General features: G+C 39.7%; 1 protein-coding gene across 7 annotated transcripts in view; it reads left to right on the top strand.

Moving 5' to 3' along the window:
• EPC1 (enhancer of polycomb homolog 1) overlaps nucleotides 1–22113 on the top strand; it is a 69645-nt gene that overhangs the window by 5320 nt on the left and 42212 nt on the right. For 6 of the 7 annotated variants that reach the window (XR_010651022.2, XR_010651023.2, XM_065832880.2 and 3 more), the window contains exon 1: nucleotides 11869–12034. The exons of the other annotated variant lie outside the window; for it this stretch is intronic. Coding sequence is in view for 4 of the 6 variants with exons in the window: in XM_065832880.2 (XP_065688952.1) it covers nucleotides 11882–12034 (153 nt within the window). In the remaining 2 variants the exon portion in view is untranslated. Of the gene's footprint in view, nucleotides 1–11868; nucleotides 12035–22113 lie in introns of those variants that run through there. 7 annotated transcript variants of the gene reach the window in all.

Genomic DNA, 22113 nt, shown 5'->3' with positions numbered 1-22113 from the left:
AGCTCCCATACACTTATTTAGATGATTAGGTAAGTCATGTTTCCGGTATATCGTGTTACCCCTGGACTGTCCTTTGGCCCCAGGAGCAAGATAATATCAACACTACAAATTTCCTTGATAGCTTGTTTTGTTCATAACTTCCCTACTGATAATAGCTAGAGCCTAAAATTGGTGGTGAGAATTTGACCCTTAAAGTAGGTATTGCCCTTAAAAGTATATACATTTGCTAAAATTTATTGTTTATGCCTATCTTCCTGCATAAACAACAGAGAAAGATGGGAACTGCAAGTAACACGTGAGCACTAGTCTTCACTAGTTGTGCAGGGAGTTGAGATGCTGCTATGGAGGTCCCAGACAGTAAATGGAAAGTTGCTTGGTGGCACACAATACCATACAAAAGAAAACAATAGTTAGGATGCCAAAGCCTATTGGTTTGAGCACCAGTAAATCCAGTAAAAGCTCTAAATGCTTCTGTAGCCTGTGGGAATTCAAACCTGGAGTAAGTGGTTTCAAATGGTGGGATACTGACTCTCCATCTTCTGTTATTGAAGACAATCTCGACCACTTTGGAGTGAAAAATGCTAGGGAAAGGGAAAAGGAGTTATATTTTACAATGTGTTGAGCACTGGGCTTTCCAGAGCAACAGGTAAAGAAGTGGATCTCATCCCTGCTCCCACGGCTGTTTCACAGATTTTACTCAATGTTTAAAGTGTAGGAAGCCCCAGGAGCAGTGAGCAGAACCAAGGACTTGTTCCTCCCAGAGCAGTCCTCTTTTTGTCAGGTTCTATTTTGGTTTTTCTCTGGGACCTACACCTACAAGCTAGATAGGCAGGTAACAAGCCTGTAAGGTGGTGTTAACTCATGCTGTAATGGATTAACAGTAAGCTGTACTTCTGAGGAAATTGGAATCACTGTTTCATAAACATTTAATGTAGAACTTGCTTCACCTGACTCTAGATAGGTATTGTTAAATCTGTAACCCTAGTCATTGAAAAGAAGCAGGTCAGGTAAATTGTGTTTTTAAAAAACAAACAACAAAAAGACTCCCCCCTAAAAAAAAAAAAAAAAAAAAAAAATTATTTCTGTTGTGAGATGAACCATATTTTAAACTTCATTGACTACCCTGATCAGATGTCCATTTGCCTAGTATGACTAGCTCAGATGTGAATGTCCTCACTTAATCAGATAAGTCCCACACCCCAGTGCTTGCTTATACTGACTTGTGCATGATTTAGGCACTGAAAAGTTGGGTCTCCTTCAGGGCTTTAAGAAACCTGCTAAATGTAAGCAAGACCTCCCTGGCCTCACATGTGTGTGCAGTTTGAATATTCATTAACACAAATAAGAGTGAATTTTCCGTATTTGTTCAAACAGGCTAAAAAAACAGGTGACTCAGATCCAGGCCTTTCAGCATTACAGGCACCCCTGAGGTCCTGTATCTATTTACTAGGAACCCTGGTGCTGCCATAACCTGATGACTAAAAGCATCATTTCTTTAGAGAGCCCTTTTACCTCACTGCTTTTTCCACCTGTAATGCCAAGCATAGACAGGGCATGTTAACCTGATGAATTGGTTCAGAGGTTTTTTTAATAAAATTTCATTTCAAATCCTATAATGCAGGGCAGTTATGTTATTTCTGATGATCTTTAAGGTATCTATACAAGACAATATTGTGATGCCTTTAGACGTTGTGTATTTGCAGTTCAAGTGCCACAGTCAGCATTTTTTAAGGAGAAGCCATGCTGGATAATAGAGGTGGAAAAAACTTGTACCTGATGACTCCACATACACACACTCTTTTTGGCCCACATCCATTTATAATCACATAAAGAATGAAGATTCTCTAAGATTCTTTGATCATCTTGGGAACAACTTCCCAGCTAAAAAATGGGTACTACAGGAATCTATGGGACTTGGGGGTTCTAGCCAAGCACATTTGCAGATGAGTTACTTTAATGGGAGAAACTATTTTCCTTCCTATATTCTATGTTCTTCCCTGTTTTTTGATTTTTTTTGTGGTTTTTTTTTGTTTTGTTTTGTTTTAATTAGGTCATGGCCTTTTGTGCTAACACCCTTCTTGAGTTGCTTACCAATCAGATGAAATTCAGGGGACACGGCACTTGTGGCCAGTCCCTGGCTTGTGCACAGATCCACGTGTCAATGACAGCGGTCTGTCCTCTCTTGGACAGATCAACAGAGTGCCAGGCAACACTGAAACTAACATATCATTTAATAAGGGAGTGAGAATGGAGTGTCTGTATTAGAGAGGTGTGAGGGGGTGAAAGCCGTAACTGCTGGTACTCTCTAAATGATTTGAGAAAACTGGTTTCCACTTGGTTGTGTTTCTCAGGTTGCCCTTACACCAGACTTGGGGATTTCACCAGGGGTGAGAAGAAAATACCAGTGATATCACATCAGCTTGTGATTTCAGAGCCCACCTACAGTAGATGCATAGAGAAAATAATATAGTCTAACATGATTTCTCTTCTCTAAGCAACTTCATATTTCTATTTAAACCAAAACACTTTCCCTTTCAACATCTGCCCAACTCTCACAAGGTTTTTTTGCATTCTCTAAATGTTGAAAAACCTCTGAAAAATGTATTTTCTTCAGGTTAACCCTATCAGAGTTTTCCATTTTTATGCCCTGGTGCTACAATTAAAAAAAAAATATATATGTATAAATAATAATTTAAAAAATATTTAAAAAAAAAATATATATATAAAACCACTCAGATCAGTTCTGTATTCAAGTCTAGCCTCCTCTGCTGGATATATACATTCAAAATTAGTTCATTACCTTCCTTCACTAACAAACAGAATAAAACAAAACCAAACGAACAAACAAACAAAAAGTTATTAATTAGAACTTTCTGAAGCGTGCATGTAAGTGTTTGGTTATCAATATGATTAATTTGTATCACAGAAGACAAATAATATCTCTGTAACATTCTATCTTATGCTTTATTGAGAAGTATAAAACAAACGACAGTGTGTAGTGTAAAAGAATCCACATCTGAAGTCTATTTTTTTTTAATGTTCTTGCAAACTAATGACATCAGACTTTTGAAATCTAAAAGCTGAGTTATTTGTGGGGTTTTTTCCCTTTATTTGGAGAAATATTTTAAGTAAAGATGGTATAGCCTGTATTATATACTTAATAACACAATCCTATTAATTTGGTCTGGAATTCATGAGGTGGGTAGGTAGATACCACTATTTTTTTTTTTTTTTTTTTTTATTTTAGAGAGAGCTTGACCACCCACCTCCAATCTAAACATACACATTAGGAAATACCTCTTCATTCCAAGAGGCAGGTATACTTTCCTGCACCGGAAGACTTCTGAAGCCTAGCTAATCCTTGTCTAGGTATAAATCAGTATTTTCCTGGATTGCCTGGAACAAGCAGATATACTACTTTCATTCTGATTCAGGAATTGCAGTTTAAAGCATTTGACGTTATAGAGTTGATATCAGACTAGAACTGCACATTGTTTAACACCAGCAATATAATTCTGAAGTTTTGTACATACTTGATCATACTATCCAGAAGCTCTGAAGTACTTGAAATGATTTTCATAGCTTGACTCGCAAGATAGAAGTCCTGCCTTGGGAGTATAAGCTACCAAGTAAATTATTTATTTTAAAAACAAAATTTAAAAACTTAGAGCATATGAGCTTACCTGGGTTGAATTTGTTATGTATTTGCACATACATAGAAGCATGCAATTAACAGTATAGTAGTTAATTTTCTAAATTTATGTAAAAGAACGTAGCTTGTCCCAGTATACTCCTTTATCCCTGGTTGGTGTGTGACCACTGCAGCAGCCTAAGGTTTGTGTAGTGGCATGGTGGGTTTTTTTGTTCGGTTGGTTCTATCATAATGATCAGTTGAAGGATCCAGGACAGAGTACATCACTATGCCTACCCTCAGACCTATGTACAACCATAATTTCTCTACTTCTTTTCTACATTTTCAGTCCTCTACCTTATGCTGTGCTGAGTATCAAAGTAATCTATACTTAGCCCTTTGATTAAGGAATTAGCAGTTGTGTTGGCAAGACAAGGTGCGGTGCTTTTATTTGGTTTGGGGTTTGTTGGTTGGCTGGGGTTTTGTTTGCCTTTTTTGTTTGTTTGTTTGGGTTTTTTTGTTTCTTGGTTTGAGGTTTTTTTGCAAGCCAAATCCTTTGCATTTCCAGCAACAAAAGGATAAGATTTTTGACCTTCTGCTAGATTTTTTTACTGGAAATACATGATCATATGATTAACTTCACTTGACTCAGAAATTATTTGTGTTATAAGTGTGCAGTGCACCTAAGAGGTGCCTAGTCTGTCTGCCCAGATCAGGTTTTATAATAATGTTTTAGAGTAATTGGCGTGAAAGAATAAATTGCTATTTTAATATTATTAATGTTTTGTATTTCAGAATACAAAAAGCTTTGAATAAAACTTAAAAAAAACCCAGACCACAAAGTCAGACATTTTTTGATTTTTTTTTTTGTGTTCCCCCCAGTTTAAAAATAACCACAAACAAACAAAACCCGACAACTTTGCAAAAAGTTTACGTTTTAAAACTTTGTCTGTCTTACTATGCTTTCCACAAAATAATCTTTATAGATTGACTTTTTGGATAAGATGACTAAAGCAAGAATTCAAAGTGTGTCCAGCATATTTTGGAGAGAATACATACTATGGAATGGAAAAATAAAGGAGAAATTCCTAAATCACTTATCTGTTAACCCTCACAATTCTTAGGATAGCTGTTCTGAATCTAGGAAAACTTAAACAGGGAAAGATATCTTTCAATACAGAAAAATCTCAGCATGAATTTTTTGTCTTTTTCCACTGCTATATCTAACAGAATAACTGCTTCCACTGTTATGGGTTTTCCCTACACACATAAAAGCTTAAATTTCCTGAACAAGCTGTATAGAGGAAACTAATTCCTTCCTGAGAGTACTAAAAAGCCCCGACAAACCCTTTCTGCTTTCAGATACATTTTTAGGCAAAAGAATGGTAAAATGGACTCTACCTGTACAGGTGATGTTGGGATATATGTTGAGTTTGTAAAATAACCATCCTAAGTCTTTAGTTCCTCTTGCAGTCTTTCGTCTCCTCCTATGGAAGCAACTGCCTCCACCATCTGTAAGAGCTGAGCTATAGTTGCAAAAGTAGCAATGTGGTAGTAGCTTTTGCTGCTCCTCTCTTTGCTTCATTTCTTCTCAGGAAGAGAGTTACTGGCTAGTGTTTTTTCCCTCTCCTTTGGGTATAGCTCAGTAGCACAACACCCCTCAGGTTCAGTTTCCCTGAGGATAATGGACTCTACTTTTGAATGTGTGTGGCTGACAACATGTTCCCCAAGTAAGATTACACCATTAAATTGGCATCTAGCTCCTTTCACGCACGTGGAAAAATGTTGCCTGTCATATATTTGCTTGAAACTATAAAACCCCACCCACACACAGTGATGATCAGTCTGAAAGAAAACAAATCCTTCACTTAGACTAGTTCAGACATCAGTCTTGTTGGCAAAGGTTCTCAAATATAGCATGACAGTGTATTACTGTTTTGACTGTGTATTGAATTGCATATACAGTTTTATCACTTCCAAATCCTTCTTGTGTGTTTTAGTATTCCAAACTACTGTATTCTGTAGCCATCACAAACTGGATGGTGTGAAGGAAGAGAGCAGCGGCAGTAAGCTGTAGCTAATGGAGGAACAGAACTTCTAATGTGGGACTTTTCAAGTGGCTTTTCTTCTGGTCAATATAGTTGGGGTTTTTTTTGCTGAGTTGTTAGTGTATCTGATTGGATTCCCACTTGGTACTTGGTGCAGGTTCATAAGCAACCGTGCAGCACGGCTACAGAGGAGACAGTGAATGGCAGATCAGAAAGTGCGACTGCAGTATCTTAAAATCAACGTTGATAACAAAGGCAACATGTTACAAAGTGATGGTCTCATGTGGAGAGCCTGAGAACTGACAGAACCATGGTTCATTTCAGCCTATCTTGTTTTTGTTAGCATTAGCCAATGCCAAAATAATGTTGTCTTGTGATTTCCTGCATGTAGTTTTAAAATGGGAAACCCACTGATCACATGGTAATGCCTTATGCAGTTTTAGGTATGGCCACTTGCAACAAAGTGTTCAAATTTCAGATTCTGTTGCAAGAAAGCCAGCTTCTGTGTTTCTGTTCTGAATGTTAAGGACAGAACTAATTTTGTAATGCTCCTTTACTGGTCATATCTAGTAAGATACTGCTCATGAAAATAGCAATAATTGGTTTTATAGTCAAAAGATCACATGCTTATGTTTCGACACTTCTGAGAATCTTGTTTTACTAGGCTCTTATATCTCCAAATTTAATTTTTAGGCAGCTTTGGTATCTAAAATGTATTGTTTTCCTACTAGCTGTTGAACAGAAATGGAAATGGGAGCTTAGATCCAGAACTATCTGTTCACTTCTCTGTTTGGTATTCTGCAGTATAAATTGGAACTACTTACAAAAAATGAAAGATAACTAAAAGATTTGGCTATGCAGTACATGTACCTACCTGTTTGCTAGAGAAACAAATATTCCTATGTTACTTTCCCCGTGTTGAGACAAGAATTGAGGAAGAGACTTACTTAGTCACTCCTTTCAACTATGATTCAGAACTTTTAACAAGCTTTGTACCTTATTGCATCTCAACCACGAACACCTAAACTAACAGACTATATCATACAATTCTTTGAGATGTCAAAGCTATGAAACACTAAATTATATTACAATAAAAATGGCAGAGGTTATCAGAAAGGTATATATTTATATATATATATTCTATACCAGTTTTGTAGTACAGTGTATGAACTCTTTAAATATGCTTGGCAGTCCCATTATCTCTTTTAAAACAGGCAGTTGACACCAGCAAATAAGGTGCAATGCACTATGAATTACATCAGTCCATTTATGGCTGAAATCTTCATGCTGTTAACATAATTTCCATAGGCATCTACTTGCTACATTTTATAAAATAATGAAAAACCTCTAGTGTCATATTTGCCTACATTTTTCTCATTTTAATCCAAACACCATGTAGCTCACTGAGACGATTTAAAATAACACAGCTATCTTTATATATGCAAACAAACAAGCAAAAAGCTGTGAAGCAAATCTGAACAGAAGCATCATTAGCGTATGTAAACCAGGAATATACATACAGAATCTGTAATAGCTTGCTAGAGAACAAGAGTGACCTGTATCTTTCCAAATACCCCTAAGAGTAAGTAATTCTGGAAAGAAGCTTAAGTATGGTAACTTCATAATGTAGTATTTTGTAATACTTGATTATTGAGGGGGGAAGACCAGTGATATTTTTATCAGTTCAGAACAGTGAGCATTTATGGAGCTAAAAAGTAAAAAAACAGGTCAATAAAATTGCTACATAAATAAAAGATGAGTTAGTGAACTCTATAATAGCAGAATCAGGGTGTAAAGTAGTCCCAGAGTGAGAAACGCGAAAAATTGCAAATACTTACAGATCTGCAAGTTAGTATATAGCTTAGTGTACTCAGCATATTCTTAGTTTATGAAAATACAATATTCTGTATGTAAGAACTATTTTTAAATGGCTGGCAAATGAGAAACAAGTTTTACTTTTAATGTGTTCTACCTTTAATTGTCATCTGTTAATGTTTTAAGTAGGCACAATAAAAGTATGGGTAGAGAAAATGAATGCACGTAAGGAGATGAACATACTTGATTTCTAATCCCAGCTTGACTCTGGATTTCAGTGTATCATTATTTTGGAAGGGGTAGGGATGGGAAGGAAGAAAGTTTAATAAAACAAAAACCCCTCTTCCAATGAGGCTGGAGAGTAGAATGACATTACATATTCCCTGCTAATACTACTTACTGTTGTGGATATTTATTTTCTCAAATAAAGAGGCTTTCCTTAAAAGCAGAACAACAGAAAACTCATATATGCAGTATCAGCCTTTATATTGCACTTTATATCGATGTTTAGCTCCTTTATTTTATACTTGCCTTTATATAACATACTTAATTGGAGATAAACTCCTAATATTAAAAAGAAAAAAAAAATAGACCAATAATATTTAAAAAAATGTTTTAGAAGTTGAACTGAAATCCCTAAAATGTGGAGCTACTTGATTCTAGAAAGTGCCAAAAATGACGCACAGTTTAACGTGTATACCTTTTATGCATAGTTATTCTGGGACAAGAATCAGTGATTGATGTTAGAATGGGAGAAAATATCAAATCCATGTTCAGAGGACTACAATTCACACATAAAGAAACTTCTGAAAGTCTGTCTTTGCCTCAGAGAGGTTTTAAGCCATAAAACTAAATACTCAAATTTGTAAAAACTTGTCAAATGGTACAGAGAACTTGCAAACCAGAATGATGAGTTAAGTTAGTGGGCTTCAGAAACCTGAGCAAGGTGATACCCCAAGAGACCCTTTCTGTAGTTGTAGGGATCAAGTTGTTGGATCTTTGCCTTTAATGGTCAGTCTGAATTTAATACTTCTGATTATATATTGAAATGGTTATATTTACCACCCACATATCTGATGTACATTATTTTTTTCATGATAGTAAAGCCTGTTCTTTAAATTTTGAGATTATAGAAGGATGAAGCCTTAAAGAAATGCTTACAATGTTAAAGACCTAATTTCAGCAGTTTGTACCAAAAAAAAGTACAGCAGTTCAAAATGCAATTATTCATTACATTTCAGTTTTTAAAACAGACACATAGCACTTTGGTACAATGACTGAGTTAACTCTTGCTGATCTTTCACTGAAAGCTGGCAAAGAGTATTTTGGTCATCACGCAAAGCATACAAATTTTAGATTAACTACTGTCCATAGTGCAGCACTGATATCTACAAATGTAATGTGAGCTGTTTGGTAAATGCTACAAAATGTCAAAAGTTAAAATATATCTGCATAACCTAACTGAAAGGAAGGCAAAATAAAAACATCAGTCTGTTTACATTCTACATTTTTTCCTGTTACTGCTTTTGCAGAACAGAAATTAGGGTGATGTTGCATTATTTTCAAATACCGCACTTTTCATCTTACTAGCAAATTAATTCAGGTAATTTTCAGGACTAATCAGCTTGTGGTACAAAATAAACACTATCTGTTTTATTGGCAAAACATTAAGAGCTGATGAGTCCAAGAGTTTCAGGCCAAAACTCTTTCTTAATGCATACTGTCCTGGTTGGATCCAAATGTTATTGTCTGTTCTGCTTGTTCAGCACTTTCCTCAAGCCTGTGGTAGGGTTAGCAATGCAAAGGTCAACTAAGGATAAGTTTAAACTTGAATTTCCTTTCTTTATAGTTCAAAATATTTTCTATACTTTCATTATGTATAGTTTTTCTTTCGTCAGTGGAAGTGGGCAGTTATATTTAATGGCATTATTTTTTGCTTAGCTGCCAGATATTTCATTTTCAGTTAGTGGTTTTGGCCAGTCTATGATAGTGTACTTGTGTGTGTGTGTGTGATCACCTTATCTGTCTGCTAGGTGCATAAACTCAATTATTCAGTATTTGTGGAAAACTCTGTAGATGTTTTATGTGCAATTTATTTTAAGATTATTTTAGAATTACTGTTTCTAGCTAGTGTGTGCTTTAAGTTTTTAAATTAGCATAAAAAGCAATCTGCATTTCTAACACTTGGTTCTGATATAACTACAAAAATACAAATTAATACAATGATATTCCTTAGTTCACATCACTGTCTTTAAAGTAAAAAACAAACAACAACCCTGCCCTAAAAGTCTCCAAGACTCATTGTCCCCAGCAGCTGTTTTCCAATGCATTACCCATTTTCAATGCAGATATTGCAATATTTCCTGTCCCAGAGAGGATGTGAAGCTAAATTACTTGCAGGTGAAACAGTCTGGGAGACTTACGGGGAAAGTCAGGCATGCAAATAGTTGGCTTGAAGCAGCTGTTAATTGCATCTAGCAATATTTCATCCAGTGGCTAGGAGTTATTTAAGGTCGAAGATGGTGGTATTAAAGAGATGATGCTATTTAAAAAATTGCTTTTGCTTTTATTATAGGCATATCAGATTGTTGAAATTACTAATGAAAATAAGGCTCTTGTAATGCTTTTGTTACACTTATGTCCTATTTCCAAAAGTTCTATTTCCTAAGAGTAATAAGTGATAAAGAACAAGGTCTATCCACTGATTCTTATATAACAGCACAAGACAACATTTTGCTATAAAAGTGGATACTTAGATTCAAACAAAATACAATTTTGTAGTACTTTGTCATTAAAATAAACACAACTTCAAGAAGGTGGAATTATTTATGATTTAACTATGGAACTAGAATGGCATTACAACCCAGTGTGAGAACATAACATACATGAGCAGGTGAAGTGTTTCTTACCTAGACAGCTCCAGCTGTGCCCGGGGAGAAATGGGTTTTGACGGGTTTATGGCTGCGCTGTGTGACCTGGGGCGCCATGTGGAGATGTTACGGAAATTCTGCATTTCCTATCGCTTGCTTGTAGCGCAATATTGCATCAATTTAATCAAATCATTGGGATGTAAATGAGCTTACCTAATGAGACGTGCTCAAATTAGTTCTATCCTTCGCCGGCAGTGAGCTCGCTTGAACTGTAACCGGTAACTGAAATCCAAGCAAGGGTTAATCTATTTCACGTGTCTGCACTTCGCTACGGGACCAAGTTTCTTAAGCCTCAGAGAAACAGGCTAGAAACGCTGTTGTGGTGGTGCCGCGTTCTCACAGTTCTTCATGTTTTCAGGGAGGTGCTTGTTTCTCCTTCATTTAGTACGAATGTGAACTCGGTTTCGCGATGCAGGGAGGGACGGATCCGGGTGGGCAGGTGCTGTTGAGGCTCGGCGGTGGCTCGGCGGTGCCGCCGCGGGACGCCCGGGACAGGGGCCGCTGCCGCCCGCCGGGGCTCGGGCCGGGCCCTCAGCCGAGGGGCACTTCCCGCTCCCCGGGCGGCCCCTCTTTATCCCCCGCAGCCGGAACGACCTCCGGGCGCCGCTCCGGTCATTGCTTGGGAGGCGCGGCCGCGTTCGAGGGAAACCGAGCGGCCCCGCTGCCGCCCGCCCGGGCCGCGGTGAATTCAGCGCTCGGGCTGGCGGTCCCTCGGTGCGGCGTCCAGCCGGCCCCCGAGTGACCGGAAAGGTCGGGGCCGGCGCTTTCCGCTCTCCCTCGCTTCCCTTCCCGGGGTTTCCCGCAGGCTGTCAGGGAAAGGCGTTGCTTCTTCTGCCTCGGGGAGGCTCCCACTCGCGGTGGGGGATTTGGGACGACCGGACCCCTGTACCACCAGAGGAGCGGAGCGCGCCGTCCCCGGCGCAGCTCCGAGGCGGGCGAGCGGAGCGGGCCCGGTTGCGCAGAGGAAAAGGCTTCCCCACTTCTCCCCCGCCCCACGCGAGACGGGGCCCCGCGGGGAGCGGCCCCGTCCCGCCGCGAGCGGTGCCCCGTGCCCGCTGCCCGGCCGCTCCGAGCTCTCCCGCGCTCCCGAGGCCGCGCTCCCGTGCCCGCGCTGCGCGCGCTCTCCCCCGGGCGGCGCTGTGCCCGCGCCCCTGCGCGATGCAGTGTGGGAATGGCTGTGGCGCTGGGGTTGGCTGAAAGAGGCGGCCAGTCGAGGTTTAATGTCCGCCATGTTGGCCGTGGCGTATTGAGCGGAGCCGGAGCGGCGGAGGAGAGAAGCCAGCGCCCAGCCCAGCCGCGCCAGCGGGCGCCGCCGGGCCCCGTGTCGGAGTGCGCCCCGCCCTGCCGGGGGAGCCCCGGTCCCTCCATGAGAGCGCTCGGCGGGATCCGGCTCTCAGCTCGGAGCGCTCTTGCTGTCGCCCCCCCCTCCCCAGCCGGAGCCGCCATCGCCGCCTAACATGAGCAAACTGTCGTTCCGGGCCCGGGCGCTGGACGCGTCCAAGCCGCTGCCCGTCTTCCGCTGCGAGGACCTGCCCGACTTGGCCGAATATGCCTCCATTAACCGGGCCGTGCCGCAGATGCCCACGGGCATGGAGAAGGAAGAGGAGTCGGTACGTGAGACCCCCCCCCCCTCGGCCGGGTCCCTCCATCCCCCCCGCAGCCGGGGCCCCCACCTTCGCCTCTGCGCAAGCACAAAATGGCCGCCATCTTCTCCCCGCTCTCCCCGCCCGCCGGGAGGGGGGGGACACCTCGGGAGGGAAAGTGCCGAGCCCGGCGGCCCGTGACCGCACCTGCCCCCAGCGCTTCCCTGCGGTCCCCTCTCCCCCCAGCCCGCGCCTCGCGGTAGCTGGCGGCCGTTCGCCGGGGCTCCGAAAGGCACAAAGGGGGTCACGTGATACCGCGGGCGGCCGCCATTTTGTCTCTTGGTTCTTGGGCCGGGCCTTGTGCGGCAGCGGCGGGGAGACGCGACTCGGCGGCGCCGTGCCCGCTCTGCCCCACCGGGTGGCGCTGCCGAGCCGGCCGCCGCCGCAGGGGGCGCTCGGAAGTTGTGGCTGTCGGCGCGGGAGCGCGCGCGCCGGCCCGGACCGCCCTCGTGGGGCGGCGGGGAGTAACGGCCGGGCCGGGCGGGGAGCGGCGTCCGGGGCCCCGCGCTCCGGCCGTTGTCCGCGTCCCCGCGCACGTGCTGGGGCGGCGCGTGCCTCCTGCGCGGGCTCGCCCCGAGCCGGCTCGCGCGGTGGCCCGGGCCTGGCCGCTCCGGCCCGAACTTGTCCCTGCGGCACTGGTGTGATTGTTACTTGTGCCCGGCATGGACACTGGGAGGGTTTCTGCTTTAGGTTTGTTTGAAAGCGCTGGAAGTGCAGAGACGGGCGTGATGTACGTAGAATTGTGGTATTCACCACATGGGAATACAAAAGTCAGTACTGAAATAGTACTGAAAGAAAGAAAATCCGAGTTTGGAGGCCAAAAGTCTGTCGCTTCCCCTCTCAGTTTTGCTGTCTCGATGATGAATGAAACTTAAACCTTTTCGAACTTCAAGATCATTTGATCATTCACTCAACACGTTCCAAGATAGGGGTATAACATTCAGCAGCTGTTATTGCTGAAGACCCCTGCTGAGGTGGGTTGTTATTTTCAGTGTTTGCAGATCTCTAATAATTTCTTTAGTGCAGTCAGTGTTCCACATATATGTATTAAGCACAGCAAATAGGAAAGAACTATAGAAATACAGTTCTGTAAACAGGTTTTAAAATTTAGTGTTAAGAACAAATGTGACAGTGTCATAGTTTTGAGTTCTGCTAGCTGTCAGGCCTGCCATTGTCCTTCAAGCGTGACAGACTGTGAAGTTCCTGGCTGAATATCCAGATGTAGCAAACTTGAGAGTTACTTCCTTAAAACGTCAAATACACATTATCTTCTTTAAATGTAGCCTCTTTGTAGCACTGCTGCTCTAAGTTAACTGGTTATGTGATTTTTTATGAAATGTCCTCAGGCTGAATGATTGCTGGAAAGCAGTAGTCTTTGCACGTGAGCAGTAATCTTTGCATGTTGTTGTCACCAATCAGTAACGGATTCTCTGAAGCTTTTCTAGTGTAACTGCCTACCATTTTAACATGATTCAATATTTCCAAGTCCTGTGTAAGTCGTAAGCTACTTTAAACATCCACTGAAATATATATTGATGAGGGGTTTAAAATTGTTTTATTTGGGTGGGTTTTAATATTTGTGAAGGTGGTCAAAACTTTAGCATGGTATCCATTTAGTAGTAGTATTTAAGTAGTGTGTAGCTATGCTTAGGTGCTTATGTTTCTTTTGATGCAGTACTTGTATTCTGAATTGATAACTAGATTCTGAATATGAGAACAAATATCTTGATTTGCACTTATACCAGAATTGTAAGTTTTACGTTTCGCTATGATGCTTGCTTGCAGAGTTTGTTTCTCAGTTTGAGTAAGTGTGCATACATGCATTTATTTATGTAGACATTTCAGGTTGCTATCTCTCTTTTACTGTTTACCTGGCAGTTACAAGTCCTCAGGCTGGAAAATTACATGAGGTAGTTAAATAGCTTACATAAAGCCAGAGGTCTATGTCCTAGCTAAGGAAAAGTAGTCATGGGCAAGGGAAAGTTTTCAAACGTTAATTATAAGATTTGTTTCTGTGGTTAATGTGATGCTTTTGTTTACTAAATCTAGCTTTGAGGGTTAAACTTAAGTGCTGTAGATAGAAGTAGACGCTTTCCACAGTTAAAGTTTCCTCATGCTTTTGTTTTAAATATGTGTATGCACACAAACACCTCCAAGAGAATTTTGTTTGCCATCAGTAAACAGAAGTGTCTTCCTCAATCCTTTTTGGATCTTCTTACGTAAAATAGTTGATATTAAACTCTTCTCCCTTCTTGTTTCCACAAACTTACTAAATTTCCTTCCTTCCCTATTGTTGCCCCAAAAAGCTTTCTTTTCAGTTTTATGTTGGTGGTGAAGAAAGAGGCGTGATGGTTGGCTAAAGTTATAACCTACTATGTTCTGTTTCTCAAACTTCATGCCATCCAGAATTTTGGAAGGTTGGAAGTTGTTTGTATTACATAGCAGTTGAAGACTTGAATCAGAGTGTTTTGGTTGGTTTTTTTGTTTGGTTGTTTTTTTTTCCCCTGAATACTTAGGAAAATAGTAGGTATTTTGTATTATCTGTTTCTTTACCAACAGATGGTAGGGTGTCCATAAGAATCTCTGGGGTCTAGTGTGAACAGGCATTTGTAACTATTCTATAAATAAAATTCTAACATTGCCTTGAGTTTTGCATAAATGTAATTTTAAATGAACACATATTTGGAGTTAAGAGCTCTTCTCTTGACTGAGTAACTTTCCCTAGGGAAAAATGCAATCAAGCATCAAGTCACAAGATATTTAAATGACTAATAAGTATCATGATGCACAAAAATGAATCTATTTTGCTTCCCTTTCATCTTTTTCCCTTCCTGTTTTACGAACAATAAATAGGAAAAATAATACATCTTCATTATTACAACTGGAAGCTTCAGTTGAGCAGTGATGTTCTGTAAGAGTCTTGTGAAGGAGAAACAGCCTTGATAACTTGATCTGAGTTCTAAAATATGCAACCAATAAAAGGCATATAGTAAGTGTTTAAAAAGAAATGGCAAGTAAGGGCCTTAAAGTGATGCCAGTTTTGTTAATGAGTACACCTTTCTGCTTAGTAAGTCGTAACTTCAGTTAGAGGTTTTGCTTGGAGATACAAGACTATACTAAAAAGTTCTTTGGCACGCGGACAGTGGTACTTGAAGTTATCAACTGATACTACCTTCTGACAGTTGGTTTAGCTCCAAGTTTCTAGGGTAAACACATTGCGGCTGTTGCCAAGTCCATTGCTAAATCTAAGAAACTAAAAACTATCAGGAGACATGTATCTCTTGAAAAGAAAGAAAAGAAAAAGTCTTCAAAATGTAATGACTCTTGTTATGCAACACTGAACATCCCCTGTATTATCTCAGAATCCTGGTTTTGAGCAAAAACACGTCCTTACTGCTGTAATTTTGAGAATGGAACAGCAGACTACTGTTAATAATATAGCAATGCAGATTTGGCTCATAAGTCTATTTGGTTCATAACTGACTGAATAAAGAAGTAGCTGGATCAGATTTGTTTATCGTTTGTGAAGGTGTTTATTTCTGTGGCCTCTTGTTTTGTGTGTTTTTGAGAGGGGTGTTGCTTTAACTGGAAATTCAGATTCTGGACTGAAAGGAGACAGCTGGAAGGGCAGAGCAGATGTAGCTTCAGTTATTTGAGAGAATGCTTTACTGAAAAAATAAGACAAACTGAAGCTTTCTGAACATGTTCAATAACTTTACGTTTCAGAAAGAAACCATGCATAGCGTTAAGGTCATCTGAGGTTTGATGGCCTCCAACCAAGCCAAGGAAAATAGACTTATTTTTGCTGTGTTTTTCTGAAAGCAAAGGAGATGGGACGTGCGCTGCCTCCCCACGTGCTGCCTAGATACTCTTAGTTAAAACCCAGAAACTTAGGAGGCTTTTGAGATTTTGCAGGTTGGTTGTTTTTTTTTTTTTTTTTTTTTAATCTTGTGGGAAATTACTATGAATATAGTTTGTTGGTTTTGTTTCTTTTTAAGAGTTAAAAAAAAAAAACACAATAAAAACAAAGCCATGTGTTTGAAGCACCTCATATCCACATTTATAAGACATATTTATAATGTCAGGAAGTATGAACTTGGTAGTTGAAGCAGTGCCTCAACAAAGATCAGTGTGTGAACACAAATGCTTTTAATTAAATGCCCTGGTATACATCAGATAAATGAATTATCTGAATAGGAAAATATGGCAATGTTCATGTCTCCAGTTAATAACAGTCCTGTGGGTATGAGAATTAGCATGGGTTTGAGGTTGTGGGTTTGTTGTGATTTTGTTTTTTGTTTTTGTGGGTTTTTTTTATTCTTGAGTGAGTTATCTTGATGTAAATGCTGATATTACTATGATCCTACTAAGGTTTTGAATATTACATTTTCATTTAGTCTTGTGTATGTTCGAGTTTGTATATGTCAGGTAAACTTTCCTAAATCCTAGTGTCTCTGTGCTTGGTGTTGATGCAGGGGAGAGAGTATCAAGGGATGATAACTTCTCTTGCTGCATTTTATTACTATCTTAACTCACTCTCTAGCTAAACTTGTGGTTAATCTTTGCCCTCACCTTAACTCTGGAGTAGCAGTTTTCTTGACCTAGTAGATTTCTGCCAGACTTGCGCACTTTGGATGGTTCTTAAGGTTCAGAGTTGAAAATGCAAGCTTGCTGTCTAATTTTAGTTAGTGTTGCTAGTAGCAGATAGAACAATTAAGCACCTGAAGTCTGAAATCATAAACTGTACAGCTATTAATTCAGTTCAGTATATGTGTTATAATGTAACTAACAAGTTGCACAGAGGTGGAATTAAGTCTGTGCAATTGTCATCTGTAAATGCTGTCGTATTGTTACCTGGTGTTTGAGCAAACTGTTGAAATAGTCTTGAATGTGCTTTTATTTTCCTTAAATCCATAGTTGTGGTTATCCTCCCTCCTTTGGCTTAGGGGATGTCTAAAAAAAGCTTATTTGGTAAAATTTCGTTACTGGATGTAATTGTTTTTTTCCCTAATACCAACATGGCCTGTCAGTATTTGCCAAATGCTGTAGATGACCTGATGATGATAACCTAATATTAATTCAGATGCTTTAGAACACTTCCAACCTGTTCTCTAATAGGTTCTGTCTTAATTTAGCAAAGCACTGTTGGGTTAATTTCCTATTTACCCCGTTTGGGTATGTTCAAGGATCACATTCTCTTTATAAACTGCCTTGAATGCAACTACCACAGATCTCTTCCAAGCAATATCTGCATGGAGGACATGCCTTTCTCCTCCCATATCCATGCTGGAGGCATTGGGAGGTTACCATATCCAGATTCTCTTGCTACTGTAACAACTGGTTTTACCTTATCAAGGGAAAAAGCTGGTAGGGAATGTACAAGAAGGAACCCATATCTCACCATTTAAGCTGTGGTGAGTTTAAAAATGTGTGGTGTATAGCTGAGGTGTAGCATTTGGTGTATGAATGGTCTTTAATTACATACATACTCAAATTTCAGTAAAGGTCCCATAATCCTTTTCATTACATTCTTGCTAGCTTAAGAAACTGCATTCTGTGTATGTGTTTTCATGAAAGTATGTATTTTCTTCTAACTATGTACATGGTGTCTAAGTACTCTTAAAATAACCACTACCTTGCTGATGCAAGATTCACTGATAATCAGTATTTTAGGACCTTGTAGGGGCAGTTGCAATTGTATGAATGTGAAACAGAAACATACTGTTACCTGGATCACCAGTTTCAAGTCTGGAGGTTTTTTTCTTTGCTGTAGAGTTAAGAAACTCCCTATAAAGTTTTTAGCTTGCTAACAGAAGAGAATCCTCCCCATCACCACCCCTCTCACCCCTAGTTGTAGAAGCTGGGTGTAATCTTAAATCAGATGAACTGAACTCCTTTAGTGGTCTTTTCTTAGACCAGGAGAGCTGAAAATTAAAGGATCTTGAAGTAAATGGGGAGGGTAGAGGTAGAATTTTTTTGCATACTTTGATTCAGAAGTCCTACAGAGTGGCAGAGTTTTGTTTCCTGTTTTTATCGTGTTCCCCTTTGTCCAGCTATTCTGCTCATGTAGGAGGCATTAATTTTATGTAGCAGTCTAATCTTTTTTGCACTTAATTTTAAACACACTTAATTCAGATTCCTAAATACATGTTTAATAATTTCATAGGAGTGGAGCAGAGAAACAAGGTTTTGTCAAAATTTTGTCTGAAGCAGCAGTCTATGAATACAGCTCAGAGCTGAAAGAGATTTTTCTATGAGCTCATGATAATGGTCTTCATTTTACCTTCTAGTTTGGCATTGAGCTTAGTAACTAACTTCAGATGATATTCCTGTGTGAGAATGAGATCATTAGCCTCAGTGTTTTAAAAGAAAAAACATGACAGCTCACTGCAAAGAGGACCAAACTTCAAGTTAGGAGTCATACCAGTTCATGCTCATGTCAAAATATTTAGGGGTTAAGAAGTGTGTGTTTTCTTTCCCTCTCCCTGTGCCCAGCTCTCACTATTCAATAACAGTCGCAGATTACTGGGTATTTCATCTTTAGTTACCTAAAAGCTTTCTGTTCATGGTATTTCATGTTGGAAGGTGTCCTGTGCACCTGAATGTTCATGGAAGTTAGGAAGTCTGGCTGATGGTGAGGAGTAGCTTCTATGGTGAGCAATTTATGCACTGTCTCTGGCAACCTACAGAAACAGGTTAATTCTGTGGTATGAAACTGACCTGTACCAGTGGTCCTTTTCTTCTGAAGTCAGGGGGATGGTGGTGGCATAGACTTCTATTACAGATTGGTGGCATTTATTTGAGGCTGGAATGAGATTGTCAAATCCCACAGGCATAATCTATACTTCTTGGACCGAGATGGAGTATATTTTCCCTCTTCTCATTTCAAACTGGGACAGGCAATTTCCTGTAAGCCAGCAGTTCTGCATAAAAGTTCAGGAATCATGATAGATGTCCTGTGTTATGCCATGGAGAAATAATGCACTAGCTTGCAGTTGTGAGCAGGGGACTGCCATGAAGGCGATTTGAGAAAGTGATATTAATTCTCTATATGGTATCTGTTAAACATGGAATAATGGTTAATGTGTATGTCATGCTCTAAAGCACTGTTGAAAATACTAAGGTTTCAGAAAATAGAAGAGTTGGTGGTCATCAGGGCCTTATGCAGGTCAGAGGTATCTTCAGGAGGTCCCATTTATTTTTTTAAATGATGGAGGATGTGAATTAGCAAACTCACTTTTGAACGATTTAAAGTCATTGTTCTAGGGGAGGTTCTTTTTCTAATCTATCACCTCTATGAGTTACATATGTATATAAAAGCAATTTAATTCCTCCTAAAAAAGCTATTCCAGAAAAAACAAGTGTAGACCAGTCCGAAGGAGTTCATTTGATCTATGCATAATCAAATTATTTTTAACCTTTTCTTGATTTCCCAGTAATTATACAAAAAGAAGGCATGTAACAGCAATGGCTTTATGTGTAACAGAGCGAACTACAGTGAGACCAATTGTTCATGTTCAGACTTAAGATTAAAAAAAGGTTAGACTTACTTAGTACTCTCTTATTTACAATGAGGATGGTTAACCATTGGAAGAGACTAAAAATCTCGAATTATTTACCTTATGACTGAGGAAAAAACACCCACAAAAATGATTTTGTTAGCATTATTCTTAATAGCACAAGAAGAGTAATACAGCTGGCAGGGTTTTGGAGTTAAGGGGAGGAGCTTATGTCAGGGTAGACTGTAAGTTGTTTTAAGGCCAGGTTTGTGTGGAAAGGCTTTACCTCCCAAGAATTTTCACAGCCTGTCTTAAGGAGGAGCCCCATAAGGTTTTTCAGATTTATCCGTTGTATAATGGATTTCAGCAAAGGATTGGATATTAATTGTATGCATTGAAATATTAATAACATTAATAAGGGGAAGGGACAATAATTTAGTAACTTTAATGTTTGGTGATCAGGGTGACATGGCTGTATTTTTCTTTTTATTTTAATAGCTAATATCCTGTATTAGATGCCAGTGAAACATGAATTGTGCACAGGAACTTGCTAATATTACTTTGTTTCAGGTGGGGAAAAAATGCGACATTTCTGTATTTTAGCATCAATTTGTAGAGTATTCAATGTAAATTTTGAATACTTTTAAGTTAATACATTACTTGAAAAAGTGTGTGTGCGAGTCTGCTCTGCCAGAAAAGAATACTGTAGTCTGCTTGTCTTATGTATATGTATTAAGTTGTTTTTTTTCTGCTTCATTTCCACTTTCTACTTGTAAGAGGAAAAACTAGCTTTAATGTCAAGGGATGCAGCAAGTGAGTAATGCATCAGAATAAAAATGCTGGCTGCTGCTTTTGTATCTGTATATATCCTCTTTCTGTTTAATGACCCTTTACATACACTCTGTTCTCCCTTCCACCGGTGTATGCATATTCTGTGTATTCAGCTGTATGTACATTCAAGGACTAACCCTGTTCTGGGAGGATCTTTCTGGTTAAACAAATATGTGAAGGTTGATTGCAAGAATTGAGGATGGAATAAAAGTTTGAAAACTTCATAGTCTGTCAGTCTCTTCAAGCACAGGTAGTTTGAGTGAGACAGGAAACTATCCTCTTCAGGTTCAAGTACCACTCTTTAAGATTTGTTTCCTTTAAATTTAATCAGGAGTTAAGAAATTAACGCTTTTAGAATTGGAACCTTTCAAGAGGATATCGTTGGAAAGGATTGCTTTCCCACTTCTGTTTATATTCATACCTTTATACCAATTTCATTACTTCAAGGTTGTTCCTTCCTAGTTGTAAATAGAAATTAAATAGAGATTTTGTAGTCTGCCTGGAAGATTTACTGAGCTTACATTTAAGGAGAGAGATTTGTAGTAAAGGCCACCTGATGTATACATTGCATACTACTGTCACTTTTCTGTTATAATTTAAAGGGCTGTAGTCTTCAGATTTTTCACTAATCAGCTGTCCAACTCACAGCATGGCTGCTAGGAAGACATTAGCATGGGAAGTTGAATTTTCCATAGGCTTCTATTTCCAGCTTTTCCTTTTCAAAACTCAAGGATTTTGTGCAAGGCTGTGTTGTTATGAAAGTGTAATGATTGTGGATTAGATGCAGAACCTGTTTTGGAAAGGGAAGAAGGGTGCAAGTTGCTTTGCCACACTGAATCGATCTGTAGTGAGTCTCACCCGAAGTGCTGTTCTCATCATAGGTATGGAAGCGCTTGACATAACTTGATTTGTTTAATCTTCTCCATTATCATTCTCCATGTTAGTTTGTGTGTATAGTAGGTGACATCTTTTCTTCCAGGCGTCTTCCAAGATTGTTATTTGAAATGTGCGGTTGTCTTGTGTTTTTAAATTCTCTGGGTTTGTTCTCTTTCTTAAGTTTCTTTAAACACTGGTGATAAAATTGTAATCCTGGTTTCCCCTGTGCCTTTATGTTTTTGCTTAAGAAATGCAGCTTTTAACTGTGTGGTAAATCTACATTCCACACCCCCAATCCTCTGCTAGTATTTCAGCACTATATGTCCTGTGTGCCTTTTTCATATTTGATTTTTCTCACTACTTGAAGTACAAGAAAAACAATTCTGGAAAGGGTAGCAGGAAATAGGACCTGCCTTCAGGAAGATGATTTTGCAGTATTGTGATCTGATTTATAATATTTACAATTCAGTAACCTAGGTATATCTCAGAAAAGAGCTGGATTTAAAGCATCGGGGTGGTTTTATTGAAAAGTTTGAGTAAGGCTACAGGTAAGAGCCAACTGGAGTTTGAACCCTGCACAATTTTTGTGTTTCATACAGTTACTGGAATCCTTTAAGTGGGTTACTCCCACAAAACTGGGGGATCATTCAGATGCTTGCAGATAAATTCATGAGCTCTCTTCTGTTTCTCAATTATTATGTTTGGTTTTTTTTCTACTTTCATGTGTTCTTAACCAAACATTATGACCTTGTTTGCTCTTCTCTTGCTTTTTATCTTCAGGTTTGTTATAGAATAAAGTTATGATTCATGTTAGTCCACTAGCTCTGCTTTCTGATGAAG

The sequence above is a fragment of the Patagioenas fasciata genome, chromosome 2, assembly GCF_037038585.1.
Source record: "Patagioenas fasciata isolate bPatFas1 chromosome 2, bPatFas1.hap1, whole genome shotgun sequence".
Taxonomy (NCBI): domain Eukaryota; kingdom Metazoa; phylum Chordata; class Aves; order Columbiformes; family Columbidae; genus Patagioenas; species Patagioenas fasciata.
The sequence above is the reverse complement of the archived record's forward strand: the minus strand, read 5'-3'. Positions and strand labels throughout refer to the sequence as shown.